The 18,030-nt window shown below is 42.2% G+C and overlaps 2 protein-coding genes across 2 annotated transcripts in view; both read right to left on the reverse strand.

Annotated features, from left to right (window-relative positions):
• The window catches only part of LOC120047232 (ETS domain-containing transcription factor ERF-like), a 24,929-nt gene extending 20,347 nt beyond the window's left edge, over positions 1 to 4,582 (reverse strand). Inside the window, exons 1-2 of the mRNA XM_038992762.1 lie at positions 4,519 to 4,582; positions 3,405 to 3,639 (exon numbers count right to left, since the gene is read on the reverse strand). Coding sequence (XP_038848690.1) covers positions 3,405 to 3,639; positions 4,519 to 4,582 — 299 coding nt within the window. The remainder of the gene's footprint in view (positions 1 to 3,404; positions 3,640 to 4,518) is intronic.
• A 3,210-nt stretch (positions 4,583 to 7,792) lies between these two features.
• Positions 7,793 to 18,030, reverse strand: part of LOC120047233 (zinc finger protein 2 homolog) — a 102,515-nt gene continuing 92,277 nt past the window's right edge. The window contains exon 6 of the mRNA XM_038992763.1: positions 7,793 to 8,302. Within this exon, the coding sequence (XP_038848691.1) occupies positions 7,793 to 8,302 (510 nt within the window). The remainder of the gene's footprint in view (positions 8,303 to 18,030) is intronic.

Consider the following 18,030-nt stretch of genomic DNA (forward strand, 5'->3'; position numbering starts at 1 on the left):
ATACAGCAATTATTATGTAAATATTAAATATATTTGGGAAGGGCCCGTAAAGTAAGCATTTCACTGTTTATCCACACCTGTTGTTTACGAAGCATGTGATGAATACATTTGATTTCTTACATGTACAGTATATGTACCGAAATAGTATTTATTACATGTACAGTATATGTACCGAAATATTATTAATTACATGTACAGTATATGTACCGAAATATTATTAATTACATGTACAGTATATGTACAGAAATATAATTCCTTACATGTACAGTATATGTACAGAAATATTATCCATTACATGTACAGTATATGTACAGAAATATTATTCATTACATGTACAGTATATATACAGAAATATTATTCATTACATGTACAGTATATGTACAGAAATATTATTTATTACATGTACAGTATACGTACATAAATATAATTTATGACATGTACAGTATACGTACATAAATATGCATAATAGATATACATCAACTCTTGCTGTCAGCGCTTCTGGCATCATTCACAACTGAAGTGCCTCTTTGAGGGCGGGACTACAATGTGAGTGGTGTCTCTATGGAAACAACCTCAGGTGCCAGTCACTCCAACCTTACAGTGCTTGTTTCCTGTGCCACCTACTGAGGTGTCACAGGCTACAGTACCTGTCAGAATCCTACACTGTCAGATACTACATACTGCCATATGGTTCAGATGAGAGGGTTGGTACAGAGGTGAGGCGGGGTGGGAGGTGTTCTCAAAACTGAATAAAGAAAAAACATATTATATTAAGCTGGTGACTGTCCTGATACATTCTTAGACTTTAATTTACTATTTTAAGCATGTAAGTAATTTAAAATAGGCCAGTGACAAAGTTAAAATCCTGTATAGCTACACTGTAGATTTAAGGTAACAACTTCACAGGCATACAGACCTGTATACAGTGCATTCGGAAAGTATTCAGACCCCTTCACTTTTTCCATATTTTGTTACGTTACAGCCTTATTCTAAAATTGATAACATTTGTTTTATTCCTCATTAATCTACACACAATACCCCATAATGACAAAGCAAAAACATTTTTTTAGAATTTTTGCAAATTTATAAAAAATCTCAAACTGAAATATCACATTTACATAAGTATTCAGACCCCTTACTCAGTACTTGGTTGAAGCACCTTTGGCAGCGATTACAGCCTTGAGTCATCTCGGGTATGACAATACAAGCTTGGCACACCTGTATTTGGGGAGTTTCTCCCATTCTTCTCTGCAGATCCTCTCAAGCTCTGTTAGGTTGGATGGGAAGCGTCACTGCACAGCTATTTTCAGGTCTCTCCAGAGATGTTCGATCGGGTTCAAGTCCGGGCTCTGGCTGGGCCACTCAAGGACATTCAGAGACTTGTCCCGAAGCCAGTCCTGCGTTGTCTTGGCTGTGTGCTTAGGGTCGTTGTCCTGTTGGAAGGTGAACCTTCACCCCAGTCTGAGGTCCTGAGCACTTGAGTTTTCATCAAGGATCTCTCTGTACTTTGCTCCATTCATCTTTCCCTCGATCTTGACTAGTCCTCCAGTTCCTGCCTCTGAAAACATCCCCACAGCATGATGCTGCCACCACCATGCTTCACCATAGGGATGGTGCCAGGTTTCCTCCAGACGTGATGCTTGGCATTCAGGCCAAAGAGAGCCATCTTGGTTTAATCAGACTAGAGAATCTTATTTCTCATGGACTGAGAGTCCTTAGGAGCCTTTTGACAAACTTCAAGCGGGCTGTCATGTGCATTTTACTGAGGAGTAAAAGGCACATGATTGTTGGACTGCTGCAGAGATGGTTGTCCTTCTGGAAGGTTCTCCCATCTCCACAGAGGAACTCTGGAACTCTGTCAGAATGACCATTGGGTTCTTGGTCACCTTCCTGACCAAGGCCCTTCTCCCTTGATTGCTCAGTTTGGCCGGGCGGACAACTCTAGGAAGAGTCTTGGTCGATCCAAACTTCTTCCATTTAAGAATGATGGAGGCCACTTTGTTCTTGGGGACCTTCAATGCTGCAAAAAATGTTTTGGTACCCTTCCCCAGATCTGTGCCACGACACAATCATGTCTTGGAGCTTTATGAACAATTCCATTGGACTTATGGTTTGGTTTTTGTTCTGACGACTGTGGGACTGTGTGTGCATTTCCAAATCATGTCCAATCAATTTAATTGACCACAGGTGGACTCCAATCATGTTGTAGAAACATCTCAAGGATGATCAATGGAAACAGGATGCACCTGAGCTCAATTTCCTGTCTCATAGCAAAGGGTCTGAGTACTTACGTAAAAAAGGTATTCCTGTTTTTTATTTTTTATAAGTTAGCAACAATTTCCAAAAAACTGTTTTCGCTTTGTCATTATGATGGGTTATTGTGTGTAGATTGATGAGGTAATTAAAAAAAAAATCAATTTTAGAATAACGTGGGAAAAGTGAAGGGGTCTGAATACTTTCCAAATACAATGTATATCAGTATGTATCCACCACAAACGGTTGGGGCCCTCGCAATAATTTGTACACTTTTGCTTTGCGTGGCAATTGTGCCGTGGCCCTTAATTGAGCAATTAAGCTAGGCTAATCAAGAAGGCTAATTATGGCCCCAGCCAATTCATAACAATTAGACCCCTACGACAGCCCCCATTAACGAGAGGGCAGGGGAAACCAGGGAGGGCGGTAACAGGGTGTGTGTGTGTGTGTGTGTGTGTGTGTGTGTGTGTGTGTGTGTGTGTGTGTGTGTGTGTGTGTGTGTGTGTGTGTGTGTGTGTGTTGTCATTTGCATAAGCAAGCAACGAGTAGCGGTGGGATGTGGGGTAAATTCAATAGAATGATGTATAGCAGAATAGGTAGCAGGGCTATAGCTTAAATCACATAGCAATGCGTAGAGTTTTGAGCCAAGTATTTCTGAGAAGGCAGAAGGAGTTGATTTATTCTCAGTAGGTCTAAATCCAAGCTATTTTATATGGGGGATTAATTGCAAAATTCTTATTTCATTTTTTATACGGAGGTTAAAGAGTGAACTTTTCCATTTGGACATTGGAAAATAAGGTGAAATCGAGGGTATTGACATTTTTAAGGAAAAAACATAATATTTGTCTTTCCATTTTTACTGACATGGAGGGAGAAGGTGAATGAGACACATAGGACTTAAATCCACAAAAAATAAATACTGCTACTTTTTCTGTCTTCTTTTACTGAAAAATATCAGATAAAGTACAAACAAACAAACAAACAAACAAACAAACAAACACACACACACACACACACACACACACACACACACACACACACACACACACACACACACACACACACACACACACACACACACACACACACACACACACACACACACACACGACACACACACAGGCACATACCCACAGACGCACAGTTCCTACCTTAGCGCCCTGCTCAGCTTATCGTAGTTCATGTGGGGTTTGCATTTCCGAAGGCCCCACAATTTGGCCACCTCGTCAGGATCCTTGATGACAAACTCTCCATATTCCCCCTGCCAGGAAATCACACTCTGGTACTCCTCCTTCTGCAGCAGCTCCAGGATGAAGTGCCAAAGCTGAATCTGTCGCGAGCCGGGGCTCGACTCAGGCTTGTAGGCCCAGTCTGGGAAGGCGATGCCTGAGGAGGAGGAGCAGGAGAGTGGGAGGATGAGATTGAGGCCTATTGGTCTGTGAATGGTGAGTGCTGGCCAAAGGGGCTAGCTGTCTGGATGACTGATGGAGTGATGCAGTTCAGGGATGATGTGTTCAATATCATAGAGCATGCTTACAGCAATGTTGCTCTGTGGTACTACTAATGCCCTCTAGCTTGGACCCACTAGCTGGTCAGTTAGATTTCAGCTCTCTTTCAGAGTTGATGGATGCTACTTACAATTTGATAATACTTGAATTCTAACTGCCTGCTGCCATACACTTCTAATATAATTAATAGCTCATCAATTGAACAAAAAATTCTGGCTAATTAGCCCTTGCAGAATAAGTAAAGAAACATGAATCCTAACAAATTAGAAACGTTATTTGTTCACTGATGTGTGTGGTAAGTTTTTGGTTATTCATAAATAACAAATGATCTTTATAATGCAGACTTGTTGGAGTATACATACTGACCATTAGAAAACACTAGCTATCAAGGCCTGGTGTACTAAGCAGTAACACAGGGGAAAAGTATGCAAGGGAATACAGGTAAACCTACTACAAATAGGTACATAAAGGTTAAGAGGTAGGAATAATGCATTTAGTTGAAGTGTAAATAAAGACAGTTTGGTAAATTAGCATCAAGGTTTTTTGTTGTCTATTTTATTCCTGCTGATAATAACATCTAACACCAAACATTGCACAGGTACAAGCACTTTGTACATCTCCCCTTAGTGTATAACTGGTATCTGCCCTCCCCCAAAAGTTAATCAAATGTTCCTCCACAACCCTAATAAAATCCCCAACTCCCCAAACCACGTACCCCGGCTTCCGCAAAAAAGTGCCCCCATCCTGCTTGCCTCACCTGGAGTCCAGAGGGCAGGGACAGGGGGGGTGAGCAACAGATCACTGACGCAGTTACAGTCCATGCCTCCACTACACCTGAGAGATGGGGAGACAGAGGGAGAGAAGGGGAGAGAGGGAAAAATTATAATTGAATTCAAATTACTTTTATTTCCTGGGAGAAAAAGAAAGGTGGGAGAGAGGGATGAGTTAACCAAGTCCGAGGTGAGAGATGACCTGCAGGGCAAAGGGCAGGGGATGTTTTTTCACCGTGGTTTTGAGTCCCTCATATCAACGTTACATACAGTATATATCAAGAGCTTTTGTAGATCATGTGTTGATGGCGCGATCTAGCAGGGTCAGAGAGCAGTAACTGATGCAATGTGGAGGACATCCCTACAGTATGTTTAAAGAATATGAGAAATTAATCTCTTTAAACTTGAAGAAGGCGCAGGATAATGAGGTGATAGATAGAAGCTGTTTTGATCAAAAAGTGGGAGTAGGGAGTAGTGATTCATTCCAAAATGGTTAGTGGTTTAGTGGTTATAACGGCTTTATTGACAAAGATGTTACATGAAAGACTGATATATTCAATTTACAATCATTTAAAATAATTCATATTTTGTAATACAATGAGGAGAAAATTACAAAAATAGAAACTAAAATGAGAACCAAGGCCAGGTGTGTAAAAACAAATAAAGCTGAAGTATTTTCATATTTTCACATTATTAATACCTAAGATAAGATCTGTATCGAATATGCCAAATAAATGCCCAAAATTGGAATTGGGTTGGCTAGTGAAAAGCACAACAGGTAAATGTACAGAATAAATACATCCAGACATGTTTATTGGCCAGCAAACTGTTGATCAGCACAGTCTTTCTGTCTGAACATTCACATCATTTTATTTCTGAGAAAATAACCTCTGAAAATATAAATTAAACTGTGAATTAGGGTGGCAGGTAGCCTAGTGGTTGGAGCGGTGGGCTCTAAATACCCGAGCTGACAAGATGAAAAATCTGTCGACGTGCCCTTGAGCAAGGCACTTAACTCTCATTTGCTCCAGGGGTGCCATACTACTATGGCTGACCCTGTAATATGAGTGAATATGACTAAAGACAGAGTTGTAATTCTACTGTGCACATTAGACAACTGTGAAGGTGAATGGTGAAATACTAAGGATGAGCACCTGTCAATGTTAGGATGAAGAGAAGTGAGACGAGTTCAAGAGATTGGATATAGTTTGGATATTACAATTTCATCTTGGTTGCTTTACAAACCTCAAATGGTAAAGAAACCCTGCCACTGCAAAAGTATCTTTAATGCTGGTCTCTCCATCTATCTCTCCATCTCTCTCTCTCTCTCTCTCTTTCCACTCTCTGCCTCTATTTAATTATGCTCTGTGAAATGTGGATTTTCCCTCCAGCATTGAAATGGTACGTGAATTATTGAGGTGTGTTTGTATAAATTATTATTACTAACTCCAGGCATTTCTCTCTCACTCACACGCACCCTCTCACACTCTCACCCTCTCACTCACTCACTCTCACCCTCTCACTCACTCACTCTCACCCTCTCACTCACCCACTCTCACCCTCTCACTCACCCACTCTCACCCTCTTGCTCTTTTTAGTCTTTGGACTGTGGCTCCTCCCGTTCGCTTCATCTTTGTGTTTTCAGACCTCTGTTTCTTTCTCAGAATCCATCGTCTGAGTGCATATATCCCTTCTTCTTTTTCCTCTCTTCCTCATTTTCCTGTTCTCCCTGCTCCTACTTTACTGTTCCTTGTTTACTGTCCCTCCTTTACTGTCCCTCCTTGAGTGCAAACTCTGTCTGTCACAAGTAATTATCTTCACCTGTAACTAACAAGCCTATACTCCCTGTTCAATTATTTACTAAGATAACTATGCATTCTGGGAAGCTGTACATTCAAAACAATTTTCCAGAGATTGTTGTGGAATTATTTCCACACCTTTAGAGGCTATATGTACAGTATTTCAGCAGTATTTAAGCATATTTGAGACCTGACAGGCACTGCACTGAATTTCAACTTGTCTATTTATTTGATCTTTACAGCCATAGAGCTCCTATATGTCTATGATTCCATATGTAATTCTATGTTTGCAACAATCTATGCCTCTCCCTATTCCCTTGAGCTTTGGGCCATCAATAGCACATCATCCTATCATTTACCATAGACTCCTAAACCCCAGTCTGTACTCTCAGAGGATACACAATATGGGTGCTTTAGTACCGGACAAGGTCTACCTCTCTTTCCTCCTACGCACCTCCTCAAAATCTATACGCACCCATCTCCTATCTATCTGCCAGCCTATCTCCACAGTTGACTCCTCCCTTCCCTTTCCCACCTGTCCACTGTCTTCTCTCTCTCCCTCCCTCTCCTGCTCTGTGTGTTATGCTTCGGCGCAGTAATTTTCTGTTTGATTTCGGAGGTAATGCATTTTTTACAAATCAAAGAGGAAGCCAGGCCCCCTCCCCACCCGACTCCCAATCTCCCTCCCTCCTCTCTGGCCCCCCAGGCCAGAGAAGAGATAAAGGAGCCCCCATCATTTCCTTGTTAGTTTTGATTTGGGCAGCACAGGGCTTTCAAGTTCCCCCTATCACCCCCAGAAACATTATAACTAGCAGCACAGGGAATACTGCTCCTCATGCACACACACTGCCAGATACAGAGGCACACTGATAGACTAATGGAGTGTATACACACACAGACACACCGAGTCACAGGTAAATACTCTACTCACACATACCAACACCAGTGTACAGGTAGAGACTGATAGTGATAGTAATAGCACACACAATGAGGCGTTGTTGAAACCGTGGATACTAACTGAATCAATACACACACACACACACACATATTTATCGCAGGGCTGAAAAATGTAATGTTCATTGTTTACCAAAGATGCAGACTACACACACACACAGTGCATAAACAAAGGCTAAAAGATACTCACAAAGAGGTTTGCACGTAGCATTGGGGACGAGCCTATAATGGACCAAAGAAAAGACCAGTCTCACACAGTAACTGATGGCCACCCAATACAACAGTATAGATGAAGGATTACTCTAAGCACCAATAACAAAAAAGGCAGAGTGCGAGACATATTGTCCCAGTTTTACACTGGCAACTATTGTTTCACTGTTACACTAATACACCTATAACATGTGTCCTGGAACCCCATAGTACACCTGCACCTGCCTTGGAGTTCACTATTGAGCTTTTCTGTGGATGGAAATGTAGAATCAGATTCTATATGGTAATGAACTGCATTTCACGAAATCAGGTCTGACAGATGAGTGGGGACTTGGAACAGGGGTAAAGTGGGGACTTTGTAACAGGGGTAGAGTGGGGATATGCAGTAGAGTGGATACTTGGAACAGGGGTAAAGTGGGGACTTGGAGTAAAATGGGTACTTGGGAAAGGGGTAAAGTGGGGACTTGCGGTAGAGTGGGGACTTGGAACAGAGGTAAAGTGGGGACTTGGGGTTGAGTGGGGACTTGGAACAGGGGTAAAGTGGGGACTTGGGGTTGAGTGGGGACTTGGAACAGGGGTAGAGTGGGGACTTGGAGTAGAATGGGGACTTGAGAAAGGTGTAAAGTGGGGACTTGCGGTAGAGTGGGGACTTGGAACAGGGGTAAAGTGGGGACTTGCGGTAGAGTGGGGACTTGGAACAGGGGTAAAGTGGGGACTTGGGGTAAAACAGGGACTTGGAACAGGGGTAAAGTGGGGACTTGCGGTAGAGTGGGGACTTGGAACAGAAGAAAGACTGGTAATGGAGAGACTGTGGACAGAGAGGGAGCAGAGTGAAGAGTAACAGCCAGATATGGAAGTTGGACAGACTGACATTCTGGCAACATTTTGTCTCCAGTGGTGTCTAAAGATGGAAAAAGTGTAGGGTCTCAAAAAAAAGAGAAGAGATATGAGTCTGGCCTCTCTCGCTCTCTGTCTCCAACAGATGAAACTAACTCTGTACATCTATCTCATCTTTCTTTTTTGGTTGCCCCTGAAAATGCCCAACTGAACACCCTCTCCCTATCCTTCTACCCCCTCTCCCTCTTTCTCTGTTCCCTCTCTGGTTAGCTCCGACACTCTGGTCAGCCTCAGGGTGGAAGAACAGAGGGACTGTGGTATGGGTTTGTAAGAGGAGAAGGAGGGGGGATATGAGAGGAGGGAGGGAGGGAGGCAGAGGGGCAGAGGGGCAGGGGGAAGAAGTGCAGGGGGATGGAAGACAGGACCTGCTAGCTGTCCAAATGTTAAACTGGAAGGTGGAGAGGTCTATGGAACAGACAACAATACTACTAGGATCAATGGTGGGAGAAATGGGGAAGGAAAATAAATAAACAAAAGTCAAAAGAGGAACAGGTCAAGAAGATAAAATTATGGAGAACTTGAAATGAGCCTGTAAAATTGACTATAATCCCAAAACTGCTAAACCACTTCAGAAACAACATGAAATTTAATCAACAACAACAAAAAAGACCATACAATTTACGCCTATAAGCATTGGGTGCTTGAAAACTATGGGCCTTTTGGAGATATGAGTGTATGTGAATCGACATCACCAAACAGCCATCCCACTGGGAAAAGGCGTCAATTCTGGGAAAAGACGTCAAGTCTAGGCCCTATTTCACATTGGTTCAACTTAATTTCATTGAAATTACGTGGAATCAACGTTGACTCAACCAAGGGAAATAAATGGGGTAAAGTTTTGTATGTGAACCCTAATGATGACGATTTTATTATGAAAAGTGTGTTTAGTTATGAAGCTAAATTATGAATAAATATACAGTAGATTGGCATGTGAATGAGGAAGCGAATGTTTGGAAAACTTGCTCAAGTTAAGGAGATGGTGATGGGAGAGGGTTGCATGTGATATGGTATCACCACCTTACAGAATACCGGCCTTAAGATATAAGGAGGAAAATACGAAGAAAAAAAGAGGAAGAAAAAGTATCAATCGATAGGGTTAAATTATTCATCGTCATTAATTATCGATCGCTCTCCGCTGCCGGCTCGTCCGCCGAGCGCCAGAGTTGAAAGGAGGGAAAGCGCGCTTTATTAAAACCGGCTCGAGCCTCATTGTTTCATGTCCCGCGGCAAAGAAAAAGCTCGAGCTTGGCTCTACCGGTGCCAGTGAAAAATCCACACAGACGCACACACACATTGCCCCCCTTTGCGTTTCCCCTCTCTCCTTGCTTGCTCTCTCTCTCCCGACGTGCGGGAGAGCTTTGGGGAGCCTAGTACGGTGTTCACGGGGCGGCTGTGTCTCGCGTGGATCGATGAGGGATCAATGGCTCGCGCTGACTAATAGCCAGAGAGCGCCTTTGATCTCGCGGCTGAGAGATCAAAACCTTCGCGAGAGGGAAGAGAGGGGAAGAGAAAGAGGAAAAGAAACTGCTCTGGCGATCGGACCTTAAACTTCACACAAGCGGAGACACGCATATTCACGTCTAATACACACAAAGAGACACACGCACATACATGATTACATCTACAAACATATATACGAAATATATTTCATGATCAGGCAATTTCACAGAGTTTGATTAACTGCAAATGACTACTTCCAGATGCAAGGTGTGTGGGTGTGGTTTTGTTTTACTATCCTTGTGGGGACCAGACAAAAGCTAACATTTCGCTGGGTTACAATTAGGATTAGTGTTACAATAAGGGTTAGGTTTACGGTTAGGTTTAAATTTAGGGTTAGGGATTTGGGGTTAGGGTTGATGTTGACTCCTTCAGACAGGGTAAGACAGTGAGAAGGGGAGAACCATCTGTTGTTTCTATGGAGCATATGAGTGACCTATGGGCTCAACTTCACCCTATCATAAAGGTAAACAGGGAAGGTGTGTGTGTGTGTGTGTGTGTGTGTGTGTGTGTGTGTGTGTGTGTGTGTGTGTGTGTGTGTGTGTGTGTGTGTGTGTGTGTGTGTGTGTGTGTGTGTGTGTGTGTGTGTGTGTGTGTGTGTGTGTGTGTGAGAGAGAGAGAGAGAGAGACCAGATGCACAAGAGAGAGCTCAGAAATGCAAAGTTGTAGAGAAAGTGAGAGCATGAGATTTAAAAGATACCAAAAGCTATCAAACTTGTTCATGAAAGACAACTGTTTTATGGAAAAATCAGACATTTGAACATAATATTTTCTTCGTTGACCAGAATGTAGTCTACTTAAACCCTGCATGGTGGTTTGTCAGTTCAGGGGATTAAAATGGCATTCTATTTCCTATAGTGTGCACTAGTTTCAGCAGTGCCTGGTTGAAGGTAGTGCACTTCAAAGGAAAAATTGTCACATTTTGGACACAGAGGTTATGGGATTCAGAGGTCAAAGGTTAGCAGAAAAATGACACCTTTAACTTCATCCTGCGGAGACCAACACTGTACCGCCCTGATTTCAACACCTGTCTTTAGATGCATGGTGATAAAAGCGATGATTTCACCTCATGAGGAGATGCACTTGTTACAGATCCTTCTCTCCTCCTTATCCTTCCCTTCCCTGCTCTCTACCCCCCTCTCTATTTATCCCTCCTCCTCCCTGGTCAGTGAGTTACTCTCTCTATCGCTCTCACTTCCCGAATTAACCACTCAAGAAGTCACCACCGACTAAATCAATAGCTCATACATAAACCCTGCTATAATCACTCCCCCACTTGTCTGTCTGCCCCTCCCTCCCTGTCTCTCATCCCCCTCTCTTTACCCCTTCACTCTCTCCTCTGGCACTCTTCTCTTTCTCATCCCCTTCTGTGTCTCGCCAAGTCACTCTCTTTATTTCTTCCTCTTCCTCCTCTTCCTCTCTCTATTGTTCCATCAATACTGTATTGTATTACCCACTTCTATATTCAGTCCCCTGATTTGTTATGATGAATCTAAAGACCCCTACTCTCCCTCCCTCCATCTCCCACCATATTCTGATACATACCTGAGCACCACACACAGACACACACACACACACACACACCACCATCATCATCATCATCACAAAAATGACTGGCCTAAAATGGACTTTGAGAAAAAGCAACATGAGAAATAAAACACAACAGCAAATGCTTCTCTAACTGTCAATTAAACCAATTCGTGTCACACTTCTGAAAGCTCAACTACAGATGACAACTTATCTCAGGTGCGGTGCTTGTTAGCACAGTATTGTACGGGAGTGTAATACACACTAATGATCAACTGAACTGAGGCAGGCCGTGTTTCACCGTGTTAGTGTGTCAAGGAGCCATCAATATTACATTATGTCTCATGTTTAACTATGAAACACAAACAGTTGTTTTGGGCTTAAAGATATTGTATTGCCAAAGGAGCCATGTGCACACATCCACATGCACAAGGAAAAAAAAAAACGAATTTTTAAATTACACACACCCCTCTCTTCCCTCCTCTCTCTTTCTCTCTCCAAGTCTTTGATTCGCGTGTGGTTTGATCTGTGAGAGAGCTAGTTTTGTAAACACATTTTTCACGATCATATAGCCATGGGCAAGTGGAGAGCGAGGCGAGGAGGAAGGAGGGCGGGAGTGGGAGCACAAACACGCCGGGAAGGGGAGAGAGGGACGTTTAATGAGCGCGCGAGATGGAGAGATGGACTGACAGACATGCATGCACTGACTGACTCAAATACCAAACCAACGAACAGAGGCACACACACACCAGCAGATTGCATTTGCCAAGTATAGCATCAGAGGGGCTGACGAAATGTGAGGCAACACCGAGAAAAACAACTTATTTTATTTTTCCTTATCGCTAAAAGATGACAATATATTCCCCAATTTGACATTTCCTGACACTGAATTCAACAAAGTCCGAATAAAGCAGAGAGAGAGATTTCGTTGTAAGGGTCAACAACAACAAAAAACAGCTAAAACTGATTATGGGTAGAGAAATAAAGCTGAACACAGACGGTACCGGTGTGAGCTGAACTAATAAAAGGGCGCACTCTCATTCCTTTTTCACTTCGTTTTAAAATGTTCTCCCAGACCGGCATCTGGGGTTCCTAATTCGTTTAGGTTCGATTGCTCCGGCAGTAATCGTGCTAACCCGTCGCCTCTACCGACTCCTCTCCACGGGACGCGCCGACCGGAAGAGACTTTGGATCGGTATCAGAATAGAGCAGACAGGCGCAGAGGCACAGACACAAAAATTCAGCAATGCATTACATATCTATTTAAAAATTACATTCAGCAAATTATATGAATATTAAATACAGGTATAATAACCAATCATAACGATAATGATAATGATAATAATAATACTGATAATAGTAAGCTATTAATATAATAATACAAATATTAAGGAAATTATAAGTAAATAAATAGGCTAATACCGGTATCCCAAAAATAGTTTTTTTATGGCTATAATTACCTACATTAAGCAGAAAGACTAAAACTGAGAAGGCCAATGGTCTCCTCCATACTGCCTTGGTGACCCAGCCGATACCATTTATTTCTAAACAGTTGGTGGTAACATTTGTTTGTATTTTAGTGTTGAGCTATGCTCATTCATTTCAAGCGTTTGAAATACCCCTCATCGTTTATTTATTCTAAAAACACTCCCCGCTCAAATCCCTCGCGCCAGTGGTTAAAATTATATTATTTTCATTTCTCCGTTACTTGCTTTTTACTGCTTTTTAAAAAGAAGAATAGCTGGAAGGAGTGAAGTTGCTTGTCAGTAGGGTAAATTGAGGAGGTGTGTGTGTTTTTTCCTCATATTTACTTTCTTTCTTCTCGCTCTTTCTCTCTCTGTCTCTGTCGGGGGAATTGTTCTCAATGTCCACAAACACATCGCAGATACCCGCCGGCCCCAACAGCATCGATTTCTAATTAGACGCCAGGATAATCGTTGGAGAGAGAGACGAAAAAAGTAAAGAGCAATAGCGAGATGGGCTAAATAAATATATAAACGAATTAGACGCGGGATTAATTGAATGAATATGAGCATTAAGAAATAAAGAATGGTGGATTTATATATAGCTCGCCAGTTAGATAACAAAATGCTTGATGGACTAAGGAAATATCATGAAGGGGTAACAACCAAGGGACCAATTGTAATAATGACAGGATGACAACAAAGTATCTTTATTAACGCGGTTCACTGATATGTTTTCATGGCTGTCTACATACAAAAAACTAGCTATGGTAAAACATGTGAACTCTGAAAATGACTGGTCCGTAAAAAGAACACCGTGGTTACAATGACATGTTGTTAAACCACCCCAACCCATACAGTGGAAGAGGCATGACATCAAACATACAGTATATGATAATGGTAGCTATTTATTTCCAAATCACCCAAGTTATTTGAATTCGGGCACTTGGCAAATAAGTCCACGAGTCATGCCAACTGCTGTTACTGTTCTCTACTTGACATGAGAGCTCATCTTTGGATAGTGGTGGACATTTTCAAGCCCATGTTGTGCACATGTTGGAAAAGGAGAGGATATGTACTACAGCCCAACCTCGGTGCAACACTGGAACACTGGCTCTCAACAGTGCTACTTTCACCCATTCAATACATTTTTTATTTATTTATTATTTAACCTTTATTTAACTAAGCAAGTCAGTTAAGAACAAATTCTTATCCTTGGATACCAAACTGAACAGTGACAACTGTCCATCACTGGTACAAGGTCATACAGAACATAAATTATTCAGATTACACATAAACAATCCCGATGCCATGTAAAGTATAGAAAATACCCATAACAAGAGTTATTGGGTAAACTTAGTTGTTTAGTTCATAATGGTTCATATGAAAAGGCAACATGGGAAACTAAACTTGGACCTAAAGGAACAACTATTGAACATCAAGAACTTCCGTCTTCCATAAATCTCTGTTTCGTCTTCCCACTACATCTTCCCCTCCCACCCTCCCTAGTTCATTCACTCTCTCCTGCTCTTGACAGAGTGTGACAAGGGGTTAGTCGAAGGGCTCAGGTAGCTCGTTTACTTTAATTAGCGTTTCATCATCAGCCCCCTACTCTTCAACACGTACTCTTTCATGCTGCTCCCTCTCTCATCCTGTTTTCTATTCATTCATCTCTCTCTCTCTCTCTCGCTCTCTCTCTCTCTCTCTCCCCCTCTCTCTCTCTCTCCCGCTCTCGCTCTCTCTCGCTCTCTCTCTCTCTCTTTCTCTCCCTCACCCCCATCTTTTATTTTACATCTTGCTGTCATAGCTCTTTCTTCCCCTCTCTCCCTCCTTTTTTTCTTATCTTCCATCTCCTGCTCACTCAAGCATACAGTAATATTTCAAGCACACATCCAGTACCCACTCTTTTCCTTCATCTCTCCTGTCTCCTCTCTTTCTCCTCTACTTTGCTCTCTCTTTCCCTCCGAGTGTCCCCTCTCCATCATCAACCTCCTTGATCACCTTGTTCTCTATCTGTCCTCGGTTTCCCCCCTTTCCTCTTTCTCTCTATCTCCCTCCTTCCCTCTCTCCTCCGTCCGCTCCCTGTGTCATAATGATGGTGATTAAGTACAGAATTACAAAGAGGGCCAAAGCAGTGAGTGCCCTGCCCCAAACATCAACACAGACCATTAATCTCTCTGCCATCACCTCCCAACTCTGTCTAACACACTCCCTCCTTCTGCCCAAGTCCTCTCTCTTTCTCTCCCTCTGTCGGTCTTCATACATACTCCTCTCCTCCTTTATTTCAAGTTGCCTCTTCGTTTCCTGTATACTTTTCTACGTTTTTTTCTAAATTCTAGGCTATTACTCCTTCATTTAATTCGCAGCCCATCCATATCCCTCTCGTGTCCATTATTTCATAGTAAAACATTGTGTGACGAATGTTGAGATTTGTCGCAATGCAAACAAGATCTAGATTCTAACAGACCTTTTAAAATTCGTAAAGATTTCGATCTAAAAAAGTACGAGAGAGGGAAAGAGTGTTGTTTTTTTTCAGAAAGAGAGTCGGACGGTAATGAACCGTTAGTTGTTCATTTCTTCCTGTCCTCATCCGGATTGGCCGCCGCCGGTTTGGGCTATCCGTTTGTTCTTAGTTCTTAGTCTTGTCTCACTACCGCAGCTTTTGCAAAACGGAAACGGCGGGTTGAACTCCCCCCAGAACCGTGCAGACAGGTGCTTTTCCTCTTCATTACCCCCCCCCCCCCCCCCCCCCCCCCTTCCATCGCCTCCTGTCTCTACGCCTTGACTCGATCGTTCATGTTTACCGAAAGTAGCACTCTACAGATGAATAAGAAGGGAAATTTGAATAGCCTACATGTCTGAATGTTGAAACAACAAGCTCATAACATCAGTGAGCTATATCAATTATTGAACGGATACAAAAATAGTGGTAACATTTCGTCTTTTTGTGTGTGTTTGATTTATAGGCATGATGTTTGATAAGTAGCCTACTGAAAAGTAATTAGTCAACGAATCATGTGCATTTTCACCATTTATGAATAAATGTTCTCCTTTTTGACATTATTATTATTATTGTTATTATTATCATTATTACTGTTGTTATTATTATTAATAGTAGTAGTAGTGGTAGTAGTAATATTAATAATTCTTATTACTATTATTATTATAGGCCAACCCCTAATTTATTTTCGTTCCTTGTCTGCCTAGTGATGGTTAAGCTATTCAGTTATTCTATGGACAATATTACAGGCATAAATATGTTTGCTTCTTGGTTATATTTTACTGGCCTGGATTACAATGACATGTACAATTCGTAATTCTATCGAAACAGTTGACTAGAAAAACGACCATGGGAAGATAAAATTGGATACATTATATAATTGGTAGGCTACAGAAACGCAAGTACGAATCTTGCGAAATTGTTTCTTAAAACTTTCTTAATTTAAAAACAATGGAAAAATTCCCCAGCTGAATATCCACATAAGACTGTACTTGATGCCATTGAACGTGACCATGTGCCTAATAAACAACCTCAAAGTAAAGTAGCCTACGGGAAGCGAAAGGGTGTGTTCTGAGACACGTATAGGGGTTCTAGACACAGCGTGAAGTATGTTGATAGTTTAAACTGTTTAAAACACTTACAGTGGTTACTGGATTTGCAGCCTTGTGGGGTTGAGAACGTGATCAAACCCACCATACCCGTGGGGAACCGAGAGGTGGGAGCTCCCATACAAATTGATAAAAGTAAGAGAGCGAAAGGAGAGATACGCTGTCCTCACAATTCACAATACACTTACTAAAGAAGATTTACGCAGTCTTCTTTTGCTCCATTTGAGACCCCCCGGGGGAACTAGGACTGCAGTGCTATGAGATGGGAGTTGTAGTTTTAGGGTCATCTTGATTCAACCTGGACACTTTCTAAATGGACTTCAATATATGGTAATAGGACAAACTCGTTGGTGAACATGGAAAGCGTGTAATGTAAAAATGACAACATGTGTATTCATAACGGCAATAAATGATGAAACAGCGTGAACAGTAAAAAATTATTTTCATTCATCGATATCAGCAAAGAAATGAAACCTCTCTTAGAAGTCATTTTGATAGCTATAGGTATGATAGCCTTTCCTTCTCTCAGTGCACTACTGACTATTCATTGACCAACTGTGTGTGTGGCTGTGGGTGTGGCTGTGGTGTAACTGAGTGTGTTTGTGTAACTGTGTGAGTGTGTGTTGGTGTAACTGTGTGTATTGGTGTAACTGTGTGTATTGGTGTAACTAAGTGTGTTTGTGTAACAGAGTATGTTTGTGTAACTGTGTGAGTGTGTTGGTGTAACTAAGTGTGTTCGTGTAACTGTGTGTGTATTGGTGTAACTGAGTGTGGTTGTGTAACTGAGTGTGGTTGTGTAAATGAGTGTGGTTGTGTAACTGTGTGTGTTTGTGTAACTGAGTGTGTTTGTGTAACTGAGTGTGTTTGTGTAACTGAGTGTGTTTGTGTAACTGTGTGTGTTAACCCTGTCCCTCTGAACTCCTATGTGACTGTGTACTCTGTACTCTCTGTACTGATACCGCTCAGAACTCTTTGTTTCCAGTGAAATCAAAAGACCTTTACTACTCTCTCACACACACACACACACACACACACACACACACACACACACACACACACACACACACACACACACACACACACACACACACACACACACACACACACACACACACACACACACACACACACACACACACACACACAATGCCCGCCAGCCTGGCCCCCGTCGGCCCTCGCCTCTGTGCGTGTCAAATGGAATCTCCACCTCAGTGCGTAGTACACCTGCTGTGCCGGCGTATAATCCGCTGCATACAGTGAGCTTCGATGACGGATTACTGAATTAGACCAATAATGACAACTGACACTTCTGTTACCGCTCCCTGAGCCACCGCAGAGAGCAGGAGAGAGAGGTAAATAAAGAGCAGAGAGCAGAGAGGGAGAAATACACAGACTGAGAGAGGGAGAGACAGAGAGAGAGGGGGAGGACAGAGAGAGAGAGAGAGAGAGAGAGATAAATAAATAACACACACAGGGAAAGGGAATGAAAGACAGAATGAAACAGGAACAGAGGAAGTCACGGATGGATTTGGGATTCTATTTC

This window comes from Salvelinus namaycush, chromosome 5, assembly GCF_016432855.1.
Source record: "Salvelinus namaycush isolate Seneca chromosome 5, SaNama_1.0, whole genome shotgun sequence".
Lineage (NCBI taxonomy): Eukaryota > Metazoa > Chordata > Actinopteri > Salmoniformes > Salmonidae > Salvelinus > Salvelinus namaycush.